This window comes from Peromyscus maniculatus, chromosome 22, assembly GCF_049852395.1.
Source record: "Peromyscus maniculatus bairdii isolate BWxNUB_F1_BW_parent chromosome 22, HU_Pman_BW_mat_3.1, whole genome shotgun sequence".
Classification (NCBI taxonomy): domain Eukaryota; kingdom Metazoa; phylum Chordata; class Mammalia; order Rodentia; family Cricetidae; genus Peromyscus; species Peromyscus maniculatus.
Genome location: NC_134873.1, coordinates 54,088,212 through 54,109,378, shown reverse-complemented (window position 1 = coordinate 54,109,378; position 21,167 = coordinate 54,088,212). Strand labels below are relative to the sequence as shown.

At 45.3% G+C, this 21,167-nt stretch overlaps 1 protein-coding gene across 4 annotated transcripts in view; it reads right to left on the bottom strand.

Moving 5' to 3' along the window:
• Positions 1 to 3,383: 3,383 nt before the first annotated feature.
• Positions 3,384 to 21,167, bottom strand: part of Camkmt (calmodulin-lysine N-methyltransferase) — a 371,202-nt gene continuing 353,418 nt past the window's right edge. For 3 of the 4 annotated variants that reach the window (XM_006986501.4, XM_076558921.1, XM_016005050.3), the window contains 3 exons: positions 20,885 to 20,948; positions 9,603 to 9,734; positions 3,384 to 3,967 (listed from right to left, as the gene is read on the bottom strand). In XM_006986501.4, the coding sequence (XP_006986563.1) occupies positions 3,890 to 3,967; positions 9,603 to 9,734; positions 20,885 to 20,948 (274 nt within the window). In that variant the 3' untranslated portion in view covers positions 3,384 to 3,889. Of the gene's footprint in view, positions 3,968 to 5,226; positions 5,407 to 9,602; positions 9,735 to 20,884; positions 20,949 to 21,167 lie in introns of those variants that run through there. The other variant, XM_076558920.1, reaches the window with a different exon arrangement.

Genomic DNA, 21,167 nt, shown 5'->3' with positions numbered 1-21,167 from the left:
AAACTACTTTCCTTTTGTGAGACATACTCAATGTGATTATGATGTTTCCGCAGTCTGAAGACAAGACAGTTTGATCCATGGAGGAGAATGCTAGAGCCACAACCTGGGGCCACACAGCCTAATCCTCCCAGTGAGTGTGGTACATATGCATATGTTCAGTGGGACTCTCTTGACCATGTGGCCATCCTGCCCCTCCCCCAAAGTCCACTGAAAGGGTTTGCCAGACAATGCTTCCCAATTGTCTGGCAATGATGGAACCAAATCAAGTGCTGACTTAGCACAAAGCCAAAAAACCTATGGAAGCTGAGGGAAGGACACAGTCCATTCTTATCAAAACAAAAACAATAATGCTCATCCCTTAGGAAAAGGTGTGCCCTACTTTGGTAGTGGGAAGAAGAAAAAGAAGAGGAAGAGGAAAAAGGAAGAGGAAGAAGGAAGAAGAAGAAGAAGAAGAAGAAGAAGAAGAAGAAGAAGAAGAAGAAGAAGAAGAAGAAGAAGAAGAAAACTCCCGCCTCCCACCGATTGCATTAACCAGGTTCTTCAACTGTCAAAGGCACTTAACTAGTTAGGACAGACACCTGGCTGCTGGAACAGGGCTCCAGAGAGGCCACTAATCCTCCTTTCACTCAGTTAACTGCTGGATCCCCCAAACTGATTCAACAGGTATGCAGTGGTAAATTCAGCCTATACTGAAGCCAAGGGGAAAAATCAGCAAGGGGCAGGCAGCTCTTCTCTGAAAACACCCGAGGAACCAGCCAGAAAAGCTTTTACGGCCCCGACAAGTTTTCTGCTGAATACTGAGCACCTAAATTACCCTTCCCTAATGGAAGTTACATTTTCATGCTCAGTCAAAAAGCCAACAAAATACACAATTTATACAAAATAGCAGCAACCTCTGAGGCAGTCTTTCCGAGCACTTTTATCCCAATTCACAGCATATGTCTTGCTATAAAATAAAATATATTTCTCATAACCAACTTGGACGTGGCTGTTCATATCACTGCTTTACAACTGCCCGTGGACAATATTAGATGCATTCTTACACCCAACCAAATCTACAAAAGAAAATCAGGAGTTTTATCAGAAGATTAAAAAGAAAAACTATACAAAAGAATGTACTAATTCTTAATGTCGTTTTTTGTTTTGTTTTGTTTTTACTTTAAATTTTATTGTAGTATGTGTGTGTTGTCACAGTGTGCACATGGAGGTCAGAGGATAGCTTTTGGAAGTCAGTTTTTTTTTTTCTTCTACCATCTGGGTCTTGGGGGTTGGGCTCAGAGAGTATGATTTGGCTGTAAGCACTTTTACCTGCTGACCCACCTCACTGGCCCAGAATCCCCTAATTCTTATAGCTTCCCAAGCAGACAGGCTTCTTTTGGAAACAAACACATGCATAATTATGTAGACAACTGTAGAATGGGTCACGTCTATTGCAGCTATATAATCTAATACTAATGCATAGAGAGATACTCATGAAGTTCATAAAGAAATATAAATGGGTAAACTTTTTAGAGTTGCCTTAGTTTTCCTTCTCAATACCTGCATTCTATTATAAATGTGGAAACTAATTAAAAAACACTTTTCATGCATTCAATAATATAACATCAGTTTCTTATAAATACTGAGAGAGCCCAGTACAGGGATCCTTCCAGGTAAAGATTCCATAAAGGACACATCATGAACCCCTGAACATATAACAGGGGATCTAGGAGTCATGATCACACCATGATAAATATATTCTTTACTGTGGGTATCTCTTAGTAGGAATAGATCAACTTTGACACACTATTCTCAGCTATTTCTAGAAAACACACTGCTAGTTTGCTTAAAAAAAAATTAAAAATATACTTCTCCCAAAGAAATGAGCAGTACACTTGTGTATCTGCCACACACAGATGCAAACTGCATTTCTGCCAGTTCTTGTAGTTTTTTGATTGAAAAGAAAGGAAATATTCTCATGGTCCTGCTGTTCTATACTTAAAGGGGGTGAGGTAGGGTGGGATCATCTTAGGTGCCAGTAGAGAGAGGCTTCCTTTGTCTGAGATTTAGTTGTAGGTTTTACCTAAGAAGTAATTCTCCCCGAGTCTTCGTATGAGTGAGATGACTTGTGTTGCTTTAAAAAAAAAAAACATTCCAAATTCTAATTTTTTTTTAAACAAGAAAATATGAAGCCAGTGTGCAACCCATACAGTCACCGAAGGAAAGCTGCCACCAGCTGAACTACTCAGCTAAATGGTTGGTTTGCATTGCCCTGGTCTTTATCTAGCACTGAGAATAGACTGCTGTTTTATCCAAAGAGGAATAAATTGCTGTTATTGTGATGTTAGCCCATCACTTGGCATTGCAATTCAAGTTTTTGTGGGAAAGAAATGTATGATCTAAGTGCGACTTGACCTATGCCTTCTGAGATCCGTCTAGGTGCTTTAATGGAGCAGAAAAAGTGGCGAATACAGGGACATGCAAACTGATGGTAAGATTTTTGTTTGATGATAGAACTGGGCAAAGGAGACATTTGAGAGTCGCTATTTTTATGACATCTAAGTTTGCTTAACATGCAAAAAGATGAGCCTCCCCAGGCCCCCCCTCCCGCTCCCCCCCACCTATCACTTTAATTGTATCACACTGAATACACACTTTTCTTCTGCTAAGGATATGAGGATACACAGCTAACCCACCTAATGACATTCCTGCCAAAGTGGGCACAGATGATTCCTTGCAGATAAACATCTGAATTTCCACAAAAGGCATTAGAGCCCTTCCATGGAAGCACCAGGCAGGTTGGGCTGGGGGGTCCCTGCAGAAAGGCATCATCCTGGGTCGCGCCTACTCAATGTTTATTATACACTCAAGTCTCCAAAACTAACAATATATACTTATTTTAAATAAGATAATTGTGTGATTGAGTTTTGTTTTTTATTTATTTATTTATTTTTTTTTTTAAAAACTCCCCCTGGTTGCAATCTAGTTTATCTACCACTTATTCAAAATTTCTCTGGAAGAGACCTATTTTGAAAGAGACTCGGAGAACAGCAGCAGTTAAGATTTAAGCCCGGATAAAGGCTCACTTTTCATTCATAGTCAGAGCCTAAATGTGCTCTTCTTGTACCTAAACAGATAATAAGCACTGAACACACTCCCCTCCTTGACACAGCACACTGAGACTAATCACACATAATTGGAGAGGAGGAGCAGAGGGCTGGGCACGCTATTGTGTCCAGAGGACAAACGGTCAGTTTATGAGGCTTTGGGCTGATGTAGTCATTTCTTATACATCTATAGGGAAAAAAACATCCTGTTCAAAAAGAAAAAAATAATGAGAGTGAGAGAGAGAGAGACAGGGCAAGAGATGATTGTTTCACTGAAACAATGAATTGGGACATCCGAAAGATGGGGCTTATTTATTTACTTAACCAGAAAAGAAGGGTGACGTTTTCTGTATTTACAGATTTAGACTACCATTACCAAACAGAACAAAGACAATTTAGAAAAGGGGGAGGAAGGGAAGGTGGGAACCATCAAAAGAAAATCTGCTTTAGAGAGAAAAATATTTAGACTGCTCACAAGTCCAGTTCTGATCTCAGATAGGCTGCTGACACACGGAACACACAAAGGTTTGGTGCAGAAGAGCAACAAGCTGCCTGGAAGACGAAAAGGTGAAGGAGCTGGCAGGGGCCCGCCCAGGAGTGGTGTATGTGTGTGTGTGTGTGTGTGTGTGTGTGTGTGTGTGTGTGTGTGTGTGTGTGTGTGAGGGTGTGAGGGTGGGTGGAGTCCCAGAACCAAGATTTGGAATGTGGAAAAGTAGGTGGGGCCCTGAGTCTCAAGGGACCCATGGCAGATTTCTCTTCTTGTGAAAATAATTTCCCGTACATCTGATTTTTTTCTCTGTCTTCTATCCCGTTTTAGTTAAAATAAGCAGAAGGGGGTAATGGAGATTTTCTTCATATATGTCCGAGTTTTCTTTTTTCAACTGAAAATAAGAGAAATACAAGGTAAGAGGAGTCAAGTGAGGAATTTTTATAAATTGATAATGTTAATTCTAACATGATGATGATTTTAACCTAAATATATAATTCTTGAAAAACCAATCACATAAGAGCAACTCAACGTAGTTGGTGGTGGTACTGGCATGATGATGATATTAGAATAGGAATCTGAGGTTTTGTTTAATTTTGTTTTAGGAAAGGATTGGGTAATGTTTTCATAGGTACCCAAACTACACCATACCTGAGGGAAAGGTGGGGGTACCTTCATCTTTCCTAGAATAGCATTGGGCAGGTGTCTACATCCGCCTGGTTCTCGATACACTAGTCAGTGCTACATCACTCTAGGCGGGCAAGAAAGTTGGATGGACTGGAGACCATGGTAACATCTGGGCACTGGGACAGGTTTGTGGGGCCTCGGACATTTCAAAGGCTGTTGAGGTATTCCTTGGGGGTGGGGTGGGGGTGATAACAGCAATGAGTAATTCAGGATATTACCGTTACTCCCAGGAACATATTCCAACAGAACACCAACCCCTGACGGTGCTGAGATGAATTTCTGAGGAACTTTTGTGATACAATTTTCAATTCCAACCAATCTCCGTACTAAAGCAAACTTCCTGGTAAATGAGTGTGGGGGGTACACTTTATCCCCTCATTTGGCTAGAATAAATCTGACAGTCACATTTATATTTGTTCTAGCAAATAGCAGTTTGTTTCCGCCTCCTCCTTTGTGTGTGTGTGTGGGGGCGGGAGGGGCGGGGCAGGGTTTCTCTGTGTAGCCCTGGCTGTCCTGAAACTTGCTCTGTAGATCAGGCTGGCCTGGAATTCAGAGATCCGCCTGCCTCTGCCTCCTGAGCGCTGGGATCAAACCTAGCTAGTTTGTTACTTCTAAACACAATAGAGTATGAGTTGGTATTTTTGAGCCAATTGTTATTTTTAATTTATAAAGAATCAGAAATCTTTCTTTTCACTATACTGGAAAGCAATTCTTTTATTACCTCAAATCAATCACCACTACCTACCTTAAAACATCCCATGAACGGCTCTCCTATTACATTCTGCTGGGTTGGTCTGTTAGGGATACGTTCACTTGCACCTCCCTTCTAAATCCTACTCCAAAATGGTGACACGTCTTCACTATTAAGGACAAGAGCCACCTTCTCCACTGGGACCTTTCTAAGCTAAGAACAGGTGGTGGGGTGCTCACTGATGTGACTTCCTTTTGCTTTCTTAGATGCCGGCTCACAAATGACGAGTTGTCCACTTAGAATGGAGCTTGAAGAACTGCTTGTCCCCAGTATATCAACAGTGTTCATCGATCTCTGGTCTGATCATCACCACCATCATCACAATTCGTGAAACTGGCTTCACCAACTCCGATGCCCATGCCCTCTTACTGTACATACCTCAGCCACGCATCGCCCTAGCAACAGAACGCACACATGGAAACATTTCACCGAGAGGAGAGGGGGCCATGATAGCTAAATCTTTCCTCAGGGACTGGGGATAAGGGAAAGTTGAGTACTCCGAGCGAGTCAGCTGCCCTCCTCCCTGACAAGGCACTAATATACACAGCCTCAAATGAGCTCTTTATAAAGTCCCTGAGGTAATATATGGGATAAATAATTCTTCTGTAAATATGGTCTAGAAATCACTTTTAACTTGAATTCTGTGCTGACCTCTGGAGGCCAAAGCGGAGGTCTGGCTGCTGGAAGGGGCCAGGGGGCCAGCCTGGTCCTTCCTTTGAGCCTTTCTGAAAATTGGGGGGTGGGGGTGGGACTCCCCATCTCACAAACAGTACAACACCCACCCAGCTATCTCTGAACCAAGTAAATCTGTTACAGGAGAGTCCTTGAACACACACGAAGCTGTTAGGAAATACTGGTTTGGATTGGGGGAAATGTTATAAGGCTGAAGAATAATTTCATTTACCCAGGCTGTACTTCTTTGCTCAATTAATAATTATAATTTTAAGGAGTAAGAAAGCACCTTGAAAAAAAAAAGGATCAAAAAAGCAAATTGTGAATAAAACAATTTTTCAATTTCATAGGTTAAAACAGGGTCTTTGAGGACCGCACTAAATTATAGAGCTGTTATTAGCAGCATTGTGCACTACTTCATAATTGGATGTAACACACTCAGCCTTACTACAGCGGGTACAGCAGGAGTGGAGTTCAGACTGTTTACCCTTTACAGTATCCACAATTATCCACAGCACACCACACAGATTACAAGCACCAGCCACTTGTGAATAGATAAGCGGAAGTGCAATATGGCCGTGCATTTCACACAATGTACCGACTTCACGGCTCAAGCTCCCCCCCCCCCTTTTTCCTCCTGGGCTAAGTACAGTACAAACATGTAGAGGATAAAATCTCCAGTGGTTTTGCCAAAGTCCAAAAACAAAACCCCAAACTCATGGCTCGTGAAATTCTATTTTGAAAGAGTATTCGAGCGGCTTCATCGGCTCCTTTCAAGGCAGCGCTCGCTCGATCTGAACGGAGGCTCTCCCTGGCTAAGCCACTCGCTCACCTAACAATCTTGCGTCTTAGGGGGTTGCACCCCACCATGGGGTAGTAATGTTTGAGTCTCAGCCTGGAGGGGCCAGGACGAGGCCGAGGAGGAGAGAGAAGGGTTTTATTATTTTATTTTATTTATTTTTTTCCTTCCTGTTGCCCGGACAAACAGAAAGGCACGGTTGTGGCCGCCTGGGTCCTGAGCACGCCGGCTGCACCGTGTGGGCACGGCTTAACAAAAGCACGGGCAGAAAGTGCAGAATGGCACCGTTTTGATTACAGGCTTGCTTTTTAACGGAAATAAAATTTCACAGTTAACAATGAGAGGTGAAAAGTTTAAGAGGCAAAAGCTGTTCCTCCTGATCGCTGACTGTTAATCAGCTTCATGGGTGGTTGCCTAAATCTGTAGATTTTTTTTTTTTTAACCTCGCACTACTGCCAAGATTGTAACTAATTTTTTCCCCTGTTGTAAGGGGAGGGGTGAAAAACTCGGCATAGAAGGCAGCTGTGTATGAGTGACGTGAGGTACTAACGCAGAGGGCAAAATTAAAATTCATGAATCTCTTCACAACCATTTGTGTAACAAGATTAAGACGGGACAGCGGAAAAGAGCGGCATTATCAGGCGTCTTACAGTCCTCCAGCTGCTTACCGCTCTATTCCAACACAGTAGGGCTAAGAGGATAACACGCAGCCCGAAGGGAAACGCGGCTCCTCCGATGGGGGAGCAGGCGCGGCCCAGGGACGGTGGGCTTTGGCCAGAGATGCAGGGGGAAGAAAGCTGATTGCCGCTCAGGATGGAAAACTTTTAAGCCCTGGCTATTAGCAGGGCGGCCAACAAAAGCCGCCAGGGGAGGAGGTTTCCGCACCCGAGCCGGCCCTCAGCTTCCTGGAGCTGCGTGGAGGTGGCAGGCACAGGGCATTGCCTTTGGCCTCAAGGCTGGGGTTGAGACTCCTGGGCTCAGTGAGCAGGCACAGGGGCGTCCCCTACTCACTCCACCTGGCCGGCTGGTGTGTGTGTGTGTCTGTGTCTGTGTGGGGTGTGTGAATCTGCTGAAAAAGGGACACAAGGGATGAGCATCCTTATGCTAGAAGCAGGATGTCAAACTAATTGAAACAGTTCTCATTAAACACACACACACACACACACACACACACACACACACACACACACACACACACGGAGTCCTATTTATTTATTTATGCCTTTGACCCAGGACTGCATAGTACGGCGCCTGGGTTCTACTTCCTGCAAACATTCATGCAGGTTCACCCCACAGCCACAAGGAAGACTACTTGTGAGCCCATTGTCAGCAAGGGGAGGGATTTGACTTGTAAGGAAACCTAAGGCCACTTAATTATTTAAAGGGATGGATTTATGTGTGGGCCAGTCAGTCAGTGGTGCCCTACTGAGTACTACTTGGGCACAGTACACAATAGAGATGCTAGAAACATGTTCAGAGGTTTTTTCCTGAATGTGCTGTGCTTGGCAGGATAGGGCGCAGCCCTGGAAACCAGAGGAGGGGCTGCCATCCGCTAGAGTCTGACACTCAGGTTCTAGACAAAGGAGAGGTACCAAGGACTCAGGGGCCTTGCTTGTCCCATCGTACTTCAGATGTTTCAGAGAGGAGACAAGGGGTCTCGGGGGACGGTGCCAAACATCCTTGCTGGTGGAAAGACCCACACCTTCGATCTCCTAAGCTGTCACTGAGAAACTAAAAGCATCTCTGGTTCTTGGGGGCAAGTCGATGTCACGGCATCAGAGCGGCGTCAGCTGATCCTTGTAGTTCCAACCTGACCCTGGAGAGAAGGCCACCTCGTTCTTTTGGTGGAAGGCACTCAGGAGGCCAGGAGAGACACTCTCCCCATCGGGTCCCCCCCCCCAAAGCTCTTCCTTTTGTTCTGGGGACAGGGTAAGGGAGGGGGCAGGAGGCATCATTCTGGAGAAGCAGGTAAGATGTGAATAACTTGTCACTGGGTTCCTATTTTCTGATTGTAAGCCATGGGTCTGATTCTGCCAGTGAGAGGATGCCATTAACTTTCAGCTCTCCAAGCATCATCCACTCCCACCTCCACACATAGGCTACAGGGAGCCCTAGAGACACAGAGAAGGCAACCCATTTCTGGGAAGTGAGAAAAGAGAAGGGACCGTTCTCTTGCTTGGAAGATCAGACCCGTTTTGCATATAAGTTTTCAGGAGCCAACCCATTTCAACATTATATCACCAGTCTGAGCAATAAAGAAGGCTATTCACATTGTCTCAGGAGAAAATTAAGGTCAGGTTTTTCCTTTTCTGCAGTCATGGCTTGTGAAAGCACGCCAAGTCAGGGTCTCTCACCATGGGCGGATGAGCTCAGCAAAGGGAGATTTCTGCAAGCCACAAAATTACACAAGAAATCTGCATTAGGCTAGTCCCTGTGACAGGCACCAGCCCACATGAGAATCCTAAAAACTTTTCCATGAAACACTCGCCTCTTGGTGTCCTATATTGCCCTATGCCCATAAATAATAAAAAGGCTGATAACATTGCTTTATGTAAGCAGGCTTAGAAATCACTCTCAGATAAGTGCTTTTGACCTAAATCTTGTAGCGCCTCATCCTGACATCTAACCTCACAACTGTGAAATTCTGTATGAGATTTAACAGTCTCAAACTGTCAACTGACCCAGCCATAAAGCAAGCAGAGATAAAGATTTACAGTCCAACATGATACAATTAGACATTCACCTTCTATTTATTTCAGCGCAGCTAAGCGTTTAACCTACTTAAAAGCCGAAGGTTTTCATTAGAACACAAATGCATTTTGTCATTCATTCTAAGCCGCCTCCTCTTGCATCTTACAAATTAGTCCATTATGAATGAAAAAGATTAGTTTGTTTCAGAGAAAGGGGTAAACAGGCATGGTTTCTGTAAAATCCTCCCAGACATGCACAGATAAAAGATGGCTTTAGCACACAAAATAATCAGATACAAATAGCTGTGTGGAAGCAACTCACCTAAAGAGTACTTTAATCAAATATTTAGGTTACCTGCCAAAAAGACCATGATCTCTTCAAAAATGCAATGCGGATTAAAGTGTTATCTAGCACAAGCAGAAAACTAACCTTGGAGTGGAAGTTTGAAATGTGTTCATCATAATTTTCACGTCTTTGGAGAGAGAACCCGGCTTTTTCAGCTAGATTGCAAAACTGGTTGAATGTATTCCCTCGGCGTGGGGCAAATACCATTGCTTTCCCCTAGAACATTAAAAAAAAAAGAAAAAATTCACCCAGTTTAAAATTGGAAGGCAACCAAACACAGCAGACATGCAGTCAAAGCATTCATCTCCTCTAAGGTACAGAAACTTAACTGTTCTGGAGACATTTAAGCAGGAAAGACACTCACAGGGAGAATCATTCAAGGGCAGATCAAGAAAAGAATATCTCATACTCAAATGGCCGTGCTATATTGTATTATTTCCAAATAATGCATATGTAATAAACAAAATGTGGTTGGGAGCTGCCATTCTAGACAATGTATGACATGGATATTAGAGTCTGGGGTGGCTCCCATCGCCCATGACTCCTTCATACCTCCCAACACAGTTCCAGAGCACATGGTAACCGACGTCTCTACAGTTGGTTGATTACACCCTGAAGATTAGGTGCTGAGCTACTCATCGAGTGGTGGCCACAATACATGCTGGAGCGGTCTTAAGTTTCAGCCCTGTCCCTGGCCTTTTCTGTGACTTTCCTGGTCTGGGACAAGGTTCCAAAATTTAGGTTCCCATCTTCAGTGAGTCCCTCAGAAAGGTCCACTCTAACAGGGCGACTCTACAACAATCAAATGAAAGTGGTACCACGTACGTAGTAGGCAGGCATTTCTAAACAGCCACACAATCTGGGCCCTAGGAGGACCTGAGTAAAATGTCCAGTGGACTTCAGAAGGCCGTGTGACAAGACATTCCACAGTGACCCTTTACTAATAACTGGGTGCGTGTGGACTCTCTCTTGCCCTGACATGTATACAGAATGACCAGGTTTCCCAATCTTATTTTTCTCCCCATTAAACAAAAACAGATACCTATATGCTTCTGTTAATTCCATGCTTATAGCTGTCATCGAATTGCCACCCCAGGCTCTGAGGGAATGAGATACATTCCAGTTCCTTTTGTTGTTGTTTGCTTGTGGCAGGGTCTTGTTATGTAGCCCAGGCTAGCCCCGAATTTGTGTCCCTCCTGCCTCTCTACTTTCTGAGGTCTGCAGTTGCAGGCATGAGTTACCATGCCTAACTTATTCTGGTTTATTATGACAGAAAGTTTTCACTCATACCTACCAGACATTTATTGGTACGGTAGTGTGTCAGACAATGGGCTCATCATCTACACAGACATCATCTCTAGTCTCCAACCTGTAAAAGTATCCTCAGGTCCATTTTACAGGGATGCTCAGAAAGTTGGATAACTGGCCAAGAGGACACACACAACCCAGATTTGATTAGAAGCTCATCATCCTGACTTCAGCATGGGTGCCCTTTCTCTCTATTTCTCTGTCTCCCTATTAGCCACGGCGACACCGATGACCCCTACCACTGAGCTGGCTGCTTCGCAAACGCTCTTTAGTCCCTTCGACGCTGTTCTCCACTACCTTGTAGATTAGACATTGCACTTTACAGAGGAGTAAACCAACAGGGGAAGGTTTGAAAAACAGTAGGAACCATGGGGTGGAAAGAATCCCGGACTTAAACACCGATCCTCGCCATCAAACAGCTGCGGCATCTTAGGACGACCAGAACCACACCATCCAACCAAGAGCTGGAAGGGATGTTGAAGATGGTGTCGTCTGATCCCCTGATTCTGCACACAAGAACCTGCAGCCTCCTCCCCCAACTCAGCTGACCTGCTGAGTTTACTCGTCCATCTAATGGGAAGAACCAAGCCGCATGGCTTTGTTTGTTTATTTGTTTGTTTTCCTTCCAGCAAGCTGTGAGGCTCAAATGGAGTGAATGTAAAAAATGATTTGAAAAAGCAAGGTGATTGATACGTAAGATCAGGAAAAATCTGTATTACTCAACGGTGCTACAAGAATCCTCACCCCCACCCCGTTCACCTGTAAGAGAATACACCGATACATTGCTCTGGGCGCAAGTGTGTTTCACACTGTGTTTACACAGACATACATACACACACACAGGCACATAATTACAGTGGTACCAATCACGTCACTATACTTAAGGTTCTGTCAGCTTTTCCAATATTAATTGCTATTTTCAGGCAGTTTTCAAACTTAGCAGCAAAAATTCATTTTTATGTGAAACGAGATATAATACACGGTCTCAGCGGGAGAACATGAGTCTTCTTCTTCTTCTTTTTTTTTTAAGAAAAAAAAGGAGGAAATATCAGTAGGTCATTTCAGTCATTTCAAAGGACTGGTTGCCATTCTGGAGTTTTGAATAATGGAAGTTGTTTGCACCTGCAAAGATTGCCACACAGTTACAATTGAGGAGTTGATTCTTTACAGCTATTATCTAAGCTATATATCATAGTGTTTCAGGGTGACAGGATTCTTGGTTGGGCTGATGTTGGCATTCACAAAGTGCATACTTCCCACATCCCACTCACTAGTGGGCTGGGAGTGGGTGGTTAGGCTAAGAAGCGTTCGTTCCTCTGCTTAGGGCTCAGTTTACCGTCTGTCACTAACAAATATATCCAGAATAGTAGCAAGCACGCCCCCTTCCCCTCGAAAGCCGCTCCACTACTGTTACAGCCCCCGGTTGGTTCTCAGTACTTATCATCACAGACACACGCTACATCCTTGTTTGCTATTGCCTGGCTCCTCTGGCTGGATTGCACACTCCATGACAACAGGGTCTTCCAATCCAGTGCTCTATGCACCGCACTACCTCCCTGCCTAGCAGATAGTAGGCACTCAGTCAATATTTGTGGAGAGAATAAACTAAATCCAGGTGCTGAATAATCCAAAAAAACACCGGTCTTGGAGAATTTGAAAGCCACATTCTATTGCTTATTCTTTTGAAGAGATTTTCTGCAAGGGGCTTTTACAGAAGCCAGCTCTAGGGAGGGATTGCAGAGGGCACCCATCTGCCAACCCAGCACTCCCCGCAAGAGCAGGAGGGAGTAGCAGTGTTGGTACAGAATTAGTTATGAGCTTTAAACTGTTTTTTGTTTTGTTGAATATTGATATTTTGAGACGTGGATTAACGTTTTGGAGGGTGATAGTACACCACCCGTCCATTCAAAGACAGATCCAGAGCCCCATCGGGTTGCCAGTCTCTGCCCCATGCCGTAATGGGTGGTTTTCAAGGCACCCTGCCTTCCAGTGTCCCCAGAGGAGCAGAGCATGTCTGTGGAGGAGTACAACAACAGCCTTACAATTTAGGCTGAAAAACAAACAAACAAAAAAAACCAAGAAAAACAATATAGATTTCAAATTAGCCCATTACCTTAGGAAAATTATTTTCAATTTACCAAAGTGCAACTTTCTAAGCATTCAGCCACAGAGTCATTTTTAAAACTCAGAATGAACACTCAATTGAATGTAAAATTGGGCTGATGGGCAGAAATCCGAGGGAATTCACTTATCCCTGGAGAGACGGGGAGAGAAGTTCCATTCAGCAACCAAGCCACTGTTTACAGTGTGAGCAGCGCTGTTGTTCCTTTGCTAGGCTGCTCCATACTCAGGTATTAAAGGGTCATACTTGTGGGAAAATAAGGGTGCTTCAGCTTTATTTAGGAAAGAAATGTGCCATGCCGCTCAAATGCCTTCGCCTCCTCCCTCTTCCAGGCAACCAATTATTAAATACCGATTACATGTTCAAGCTTATGCTTATTTTTGGTTTGTTTACCTGGTTTCTGAGATGTAGCCTTCACCCACTTCTTCTCTGGCCTCTCTCTCATCTCCCTCTCTCTCTCTCCTCCCCCTTTCCCGGCTTCTCCTCTCCCACTAGCTCTTTGTCAGAGGCTCCCCGGCTTCTGTCTACTGTTTCTTCGCGTTCTGTATAATTCTAGGCAATTGTGCCAAAGTCCACAGCTTCAACTATCACTTAAGTGTCAATAATTTCCGAGTACGTAAGTGTGGCATTCCCCTTTGCGAAGGGTCCACGCCCATCGTTCCGGGTGCCTACTCATCTCAGCATGTGGGTATTCTGAAAATATCCTTAACCCATTCTGTCTGAAGGGGAACGTAACCCTGGGCTCCAAACCTGACCATCCTCACAGCACTAGCCATCACAGCCCACCCTCTCACATACATGTCCAGACACACAGAGCCGAGGACCTGTGTGGTGTGGTTTGTTCCCAAACTCGTTCCCAGCTGGAAACCTGGGAGCCAGAGCATCGCCACTGGTTTCTTTTCTTTTCTCCTTTTCTTCCACTTTCCCTCTCTTCTCTTCTCTTCTCCCTTTTCTTCACAGGGTCTCACACAGCTCATGTTGGTTTCAAGCCCCACCTCATCTCCCCTTGTGTTCACTTTCCAGAGGCCTGTGCCACCACACCTGGTAAGGCACTGTCTTTCAAGACCTCAAAGCCCTGTCCCCCGACCTTCAAGTGTGTTCTGAACTGCTTGAGGGGGTCCTGAAGGGATAAAAGGAGGCCAGGGCTGGGAGCACAGTGCTTTCCATCCTAGCTTACCCTTGGTTGTTTCATGGTGGTGCTCGCTCTGGAACCCAGGGCTTTGTGAATGGCCTGTGCTCTAGCACTGAGCTACACCTGACCTTACTTTCGTCTCTTTAAGTGAGATGCCGGCCAGACAGTTTGACCGAAAAGTCTCTCCAATTAAACAGGGTTGGGAAACGCCCGAGATGGGTCCTGACTTCTTGGGATGGCAGACAAAGCCCCCATATGACCTGACTCACACCATATCTACAAGCATCTCTGGCCCTCCCCTGCTCGCCTGGCGCTCTAGTCAAACTGAACTAATTACAGCTGATGTGTTCTTTCACGCATCCCCTTGCCTTTAAACTTGCAGACACTCCCCCGGGCTACAGTGCCTCTCCTACCTCACTTTTTCCGTCTCCCTGGTAAACTCTTCCTCATCCCTCAGCACCCAGGTCAGACACCGTTGATACCTTTTCTGACGTTCTCTGTCCCTCCCCAAGCGGTCATTTCCACCCCCTGCCTCCGTGGGTCGCCACGGCTTTGCTCTCTTCACACACCCTCTTGCAGCAGCTTGCTTCCTTGGGGTAGGGTTATATCGTTTCTTACTCCATCCTCTGCTCCCAGCTCCATGCTGAACGTCCAAGAGACATGAAGAAAGTGAACATCCATTCCATACTTTCTTCTTTGGTGTCATCAGCGCTTAGAGGTAGAACTTGGTCCATGCTGGACCCTGAGGAACTTGGCTTTTCTCAAACACTCCTTGACTGCAGTCGGGCCCCCTTGGCAGTATCTGAGTGGCCACGCCACTGTGCATAAACACTCAGTGGCTCTCTATTACCTGATAAGGCCCTGTTTCTTCACCACAAAATGGTACCCCAAAGCAACTCTTTAGCTTCATTTCCGGCCTCTGCCTGAGCTCCAAAGCAGACAGACACACTCAAGACAGAGCACATTGTAGGCAAGCAGCGTGCTTTCCCATACTTCCTGTGTGAGCATCCTTGTTCCCTCCATAGACGCTACTTCTCTCCCTCCCTTTGAGGTACAGCTCATCCTTCTGATACCTCTGGAGTTACATACAAATGCCTCTTAGGTGAACCTTCCAAGGCCTCCAGTCACCCTGTGCTTTCTCCTGGCACCTCTCTCCTGGCCACGCTGTGTTATAATTGCCAGTGGCTCCTGTGTGACTCTGCTCTGTTATCGTGCCTTACAGGGTTCCTCACTCTCTGTCTCATCTCCACGCTCCGGAGCGTAGTGCCAGGCAGACCACGGTTACTTAGCAAGTATCTGATGAAATGAAACCATCTGTCCAACCTGTGGCCCGTGGTCTGCATGCGGCAGCTTGTGGCCCAGGATGGCTTTTGAATGTAGCCCATCACAAAAACCCATAAACTTAAGGAAAATATTATGAGACTTTTTTGAGGTGGAGGACTTGATGGTGCAGCTCGTGAGTGTAAATTTTGTAGAAGAATACTTCATGTTGCAATGTCAAAAGATATCAAGCAAGCATTTTGGGGTTCGAACAATAGAAAAGGTCAGCCATCATTATGGAGTATTTCCTGTATACTAGTGTTTTGTTATATAGTCTAGGCAGGCCTTGAACTTACCAACTGTCCGGGCTACCTGGATATACCTGTATTCTATTGAAGACAGAAATTCAAAAGCTTCATACAACTGTTAAGAACCACACCAGGCTGTATTTTGCACGGACCTCTGTGGGTGCAGCACATCTCTACAAACAGATCTTCAATTCTTGGGTGCCCCAGAATCTATCTACCTCATATCTTGGTCCTCCTCAAAGAGCACACAGTACTGCATATGTACTTGGGTACTGAAACAGTACTCAAAGCCCTTAGAAAAGAACTTCCCAGGGCTGGGCTTGTGTGCTGAGGGCCTTAAAACCTTCTAGAAGCTTCTAGAAGCTCTCTATTGTTACATCCCATTTCTACCAGCAGGTCAGCAAGGGATGGCTGAGCAGCTTTGCACCAAGAACTGCTGGGCTTTGGACCTGGCCAGCAGGCAGGAACCCAAGTGGTTTTCACCATGGCTTCAGTCACTCACACATAGCAATTTCCCTGAGGTAAACAAACAAACGAACAAACAAAACAGCGGTTTGTTCCGATGTAAACAGAGGTGTTAGATTTAACAAAAAGATGAGGAAGCCACTCAATAAGAAGAAATTGCTCTTCTAAAATGGGGACTGGTGGTTTTCAACTGCAGGGCTTCCTGAACATAGGCAGGGCTCCTAGGATCTTGTGACTGCAGGGTTTTGAAGGTTTTGAAGGAGGTTATATTAATTTCACAGCGACAGGTAAAGGATTATTTTTCATTATTATTTCTATTATGATTACTATTACTGTTATTATTGTGTGTGCACTCCAGCACATGTGTTGGAGTCAGGAGATGGCGTTCTGGTGTTCTCTTCCCACGGTGGTTCCAGGGGTTTGAACCCAGGTCAGCAGGCTTGCACAGCAGGGCCCTCTCTACTCCATGTGATGTTTCTGAGCGGCGGACGATGGGCAGGTGGTGATAACCAGCTGGAGCGCTGTCTGTACGGCAGTCCCGCCTGCCCCTCCTTGCAGTCCTGTGCGAGCCCCCACTGCCTCGCAGCCCCGGCTCCCCTCTGGGACACACGGCCACTTTAGAGGAATATTAGCAGATGTCATTTGCTGTTTGTCATTGCTGTTCAGCTTGCAGGCTGCTCTGGCCAGATTTGAAATTGCTTTCGGGTCTTCTGATATAGGACATTGCTGTTGTCACAGACTTTAGGGAACATGGCCATGAGCAGTCACCCCGTCAATCATTAGCAACGAGAAACCACTTATCAGCAGGGCAGAGAAGTGGAGATGTTGCTTCTTGGGATGAGTAAAATTTACCGATTTCAGGGTTTCCTTGGGGGGGGGGGTTAAGACAGGGATTTAAAAAAAAATATCTCTCTTTTCTAGAGAGTTCCTAAAAGTACTCTGACAGAAGCCAACTGTGTATGTAGTTTTCCTAGAGTTGAAGAAAACGTCCGTTTCAGGCTGGTGGCATTTTTTTTTTTTTTTTAATTCCTTGATAGAAGCCCGGGCTTGGCGTGGTGACTCTCCAGGTTTTGGGGCTATTTGGCTGAGGACTTGAGGTCAGCCTTAGGATCTGACATTGCTGTTGGGACAAGCCAGGGGCCCACCTGAGAGGCCAGACTCTATTTCCCCTCATCTATGACTCCTTGAGCATAAAAACAGAGCAGCAGGGAAAGACGCCCTCTTTGTCCGTCTTACTTGTTTTTAGACCCTCTGACCCCCAGGTGCTGATTTGGTCGAATTAGAAATCAAGTAAAGACACACCTCAAAAGGACAGAGTTTGCTCCTCTCGGGGGTCTGACACCCAAACACTCATGTTGCAATTGATTTAACTCCCACTGATGTAGCCTTGGCTCTCTTCCTACCTAGAGGGGCTGTATGTATAAAAAGTGTCCTCTTCCCTCAGGAGGCGCTCCCCTGGGACTAGTCAGTGTCTGCTGCACTGGGGGCCACCGAGGAAAGCAGCAGGTGCGGACGGTTAGGTGCAGAAATCCCGGAAGTCTGCATCAGGAAAAGAATCTTTCCTTCCGGCCAGCCTTTCTCAATGTGCTCGGAAAGCGCCTCCTCTGACCTTGTCCCTGCTGCGGTCTGAAAGTCCCCAGGTCATCCCCATCCACAAGGAGAGGAGCACTCACATGCACCGCCCAGAAGAACTGGCTCCTCTCCTTCTTCAGGAAGAGACTGGGGAGAAACAGAGGTTTCTAGAGGACAAAACCACCAGCCATAGAGGCCAGATGTGAGCCTACGCTTTCCATTCCCAGAGCCTAACTATGCCAACCCTGGTAAGTGGGACTTTGGGTCCCGGAGCTGAGTGTGGGTGAACTTGCATATTCCCCTCACTGCGGGCAAAAGGGGCCGTGGCAGGAGGCTTCAGGGCCTGGTACTGCTGAGCTGGATCTGCAGCTGGGCACACCGTCAGCCAGCCTGCCGTTTCTTCCTAGGACCGCTGTCTCCTGGATTAACCTCAACAGGCTGCTAGGGCAACAGCTGGCTGCCGTTACAGAGACTTACTGTCTTGTCATGTGGTCTAGGCAGGCCTTGAACTTGCCATAGAGTCCAGGCTGCCCTCAAACTCATAATCCCTTGTAGCAGGAATCTTAAAGAGTCTTATTAATAAAATAAATCTGAGCCAGGTATTGGGGTGAACTGGAAGATCAGAGAACCAGAACAAGCCACAGCTAACCTCACCTGGCCAACTTCTCAGCTGGTCTTGTTTCCTCAGACTGGATGCTTCTGAGTCCTCATCCAGAATGGGTCTCAGCTAAATTGCTGCTCAAAAGCCTGAAGCTTAACCAGCTAAAAGCTTAACCAGCCAAATGCTTCTAGTTTCTGGTCCTCACGCCTTATATACCTTTCTACTTTCTACCACCACTCCCTGGGATTAAAGCCTTGCTTTCTGGGATTAAAGGCGTGATGAGTCACCATGCCTGTCTGTATCCTTGAACACATGGATTTCTGCCTCTGGAATGCTAGGATTAAAGGCGTGTGCTACCACTGCCTATCCTTTATGTTTAATATTGTGGCTGCTCTGTCTCTGACCCCAGATAAGTTTATTAGCATGTACAGTATTTGGGGGAATACAATACCACAATCCCTCAGCCCCCTGAATAATGGAATTATAGGCATTTGCCACCACATCCCCTAGCTGCCTTGGTGAGGATTATCAATCCGGGTGGCTAGTAAGTAAAAATTATCCAATTATTTTTAAATGCCTTCCAGCATTCTGGGTGCAAGTCCCCAGCCCCCACAGACCCGAGATTCTGAGTGGCAGCTTCAATATGTCCATATGCTATTCATTATTCAGACTTCTTCTCTGATCGTGGCCTCCCTGAACTTTAAACTAGAACAGTCCGTGGCCTTGAGTGCCAGCAATCCTGTGAGGAGTCTAAGTCAGGTGTCCTACTCCTGATTTTAATGCTGCAGGCCGGGCTTGGCCTCAGCCTCAGCATGTGGCATGTGGAGTGTCACCTGGTCCAGGGCTTGGCCCTATCCGTCCCTGCCAGAAGGTTAAGAACTGGCTGTCAGGCAGTGGGTTGCTGTCCTGGCTCAGAGGGGGCTGCTGTGTGGAACCACACTTCAGACAGGGAAGTGCATGGTTCAGGGTTTAACAGCTGGTACAGAGAGCCTCGAGAGATTCCAGTCCAATCTGCATTTAGGTCTATTCATAGCTTGGGCCGTTTCCTATTGTAAATCATGCAAATCTGCTGCAAAACGGAGTATTTGCCACCAACAGGCTTTGAAGGGGTGCGGGTGATGAGTGAAGTGCTGTGTGTGCAGTGTGAGAGCCGGGAGTCCTTGGAAGCATTGTGTTGATGTAGGAGACATTTTCAGAGCGTCTTTGCAGCCGAGCATCCCGGTGCCCTCCCTGAGGATCCCGGTCTTGCAAATGCTTGCAGGCGTCCTCCAAGGCTAACAGGGGAGATGAAGAGGCCCAGGAGAGGCCGGGCATTCCTCCTGCTGCCCTCAACTTGGGCGGCCTCCTCCCCATGGCAGCGGCCAGCAGCGGCTTGGCACATGCCCCTTCCTCGCCTCGAGACCCTGCTCTCCACTTCACAAGCGGAATCGAGAAGGCCAATTTAATTGAATTGATTGCCACTTCCAAAGCTGCGGCTACTCCTCCGAGAGGCCTATTTAAAGTTTCTGAACTACAGAGAGATAACAAAATAAAACGCAATAGTGTAAGGCAATGGATGATTATCAAATTGCTCTGGGAGCCTTCAGAGTGAGAAAGATATAAAAGGAAGATTGAAAGGTATTAGTCTATAAGTCTCACTGAGGTCACAAGGCTAGAGTCTTTCACAAAAGACTTCAGAAACAAAACTTTAGAAAACACACACACACACACACACACACACACACACACACACACACACACACACAGAAGTCATATCAGATAACTGTGAGTTCTTATCTTCGATTACACTAAGACCATTAGCCTATTTTAAATTCCTGTGGCACAGTAAAGAGTCTTACATACTTACAAGATTTTTTTTTTTTAATGCATGAGCTTTAAACTCGTTTTCTGACTTTAAATAGATGTATATTAACTCTCTGTTTAGTCTCCAGGACCTCCTAGCCTAGTATAACAGTTCAACCCAAATAAGAGTGGATACAAACTCTGTAATTTACTCACAGGCATAAATGGATATATAAATGTAAAAATGTGCACAATATTTTATGCCATGCTTGGCTTCATTGTGACCTAATATTTATAATATGTAAATAATGGCTTCCTTTTAAAGCAAAGAACTTTTAATACACAGATTCATCTGGAAGTCCTTTTTTCTTTGATATAAACAGAAATAAAAAGAAAAAAGTATTCTCATGCTACAAATAAATACCCCACGGCAAAGGTTACCACTGAAGGGATTTTAAATGACAGAAGTCAACAGAAAAATTTCAATATCATAATTCTACTTTAATATGAAGATATTGTTATCAAAGGGAAAGACTCCAGAAATTCTTTGATAAAAATCATCTCACACTATCTTTGAAGCAGTTTCATTTAATTTTACTACCCACAGTGTTCCTTATCGGAAGGCCAAGGGTAAGAAGTTTCCTAGTTATGATTAGGAAGGAATCTGGTAGATCAGAAGACCCAATTGAAGTTGGACATAATAAGTATTAAAGTATTACATGACATTAATCCTGCCATTCCATTCCTCTCCCCATCTTTGTGCACAGACTAATTATTCTGTAGCCAGTATGCAGGAGAAAATAGAAACATACTTACTGTGGGCTGGAGTAATCTCTTTATTGCATCAACAAGGCTGACTCTGTACTGGTCCAGAAACAGGCTGACATTGAGAAGAGAGCAGAATCCAGATTAAACTGGGCCTCCAAGCTTAATGATACCAACAGTGATAAGCACAAGGCTAATTACACATTTTATACAACACTAAAGAAAGATTGCTCCTTTCCATTCAAGGGTCTTGCTGGGGGAAATTTTAAAAGGAGATACTGGGAACAGAGTCATCCAATGAATGTCAAGCTGTCAACGTCAGGGTTCATACCTG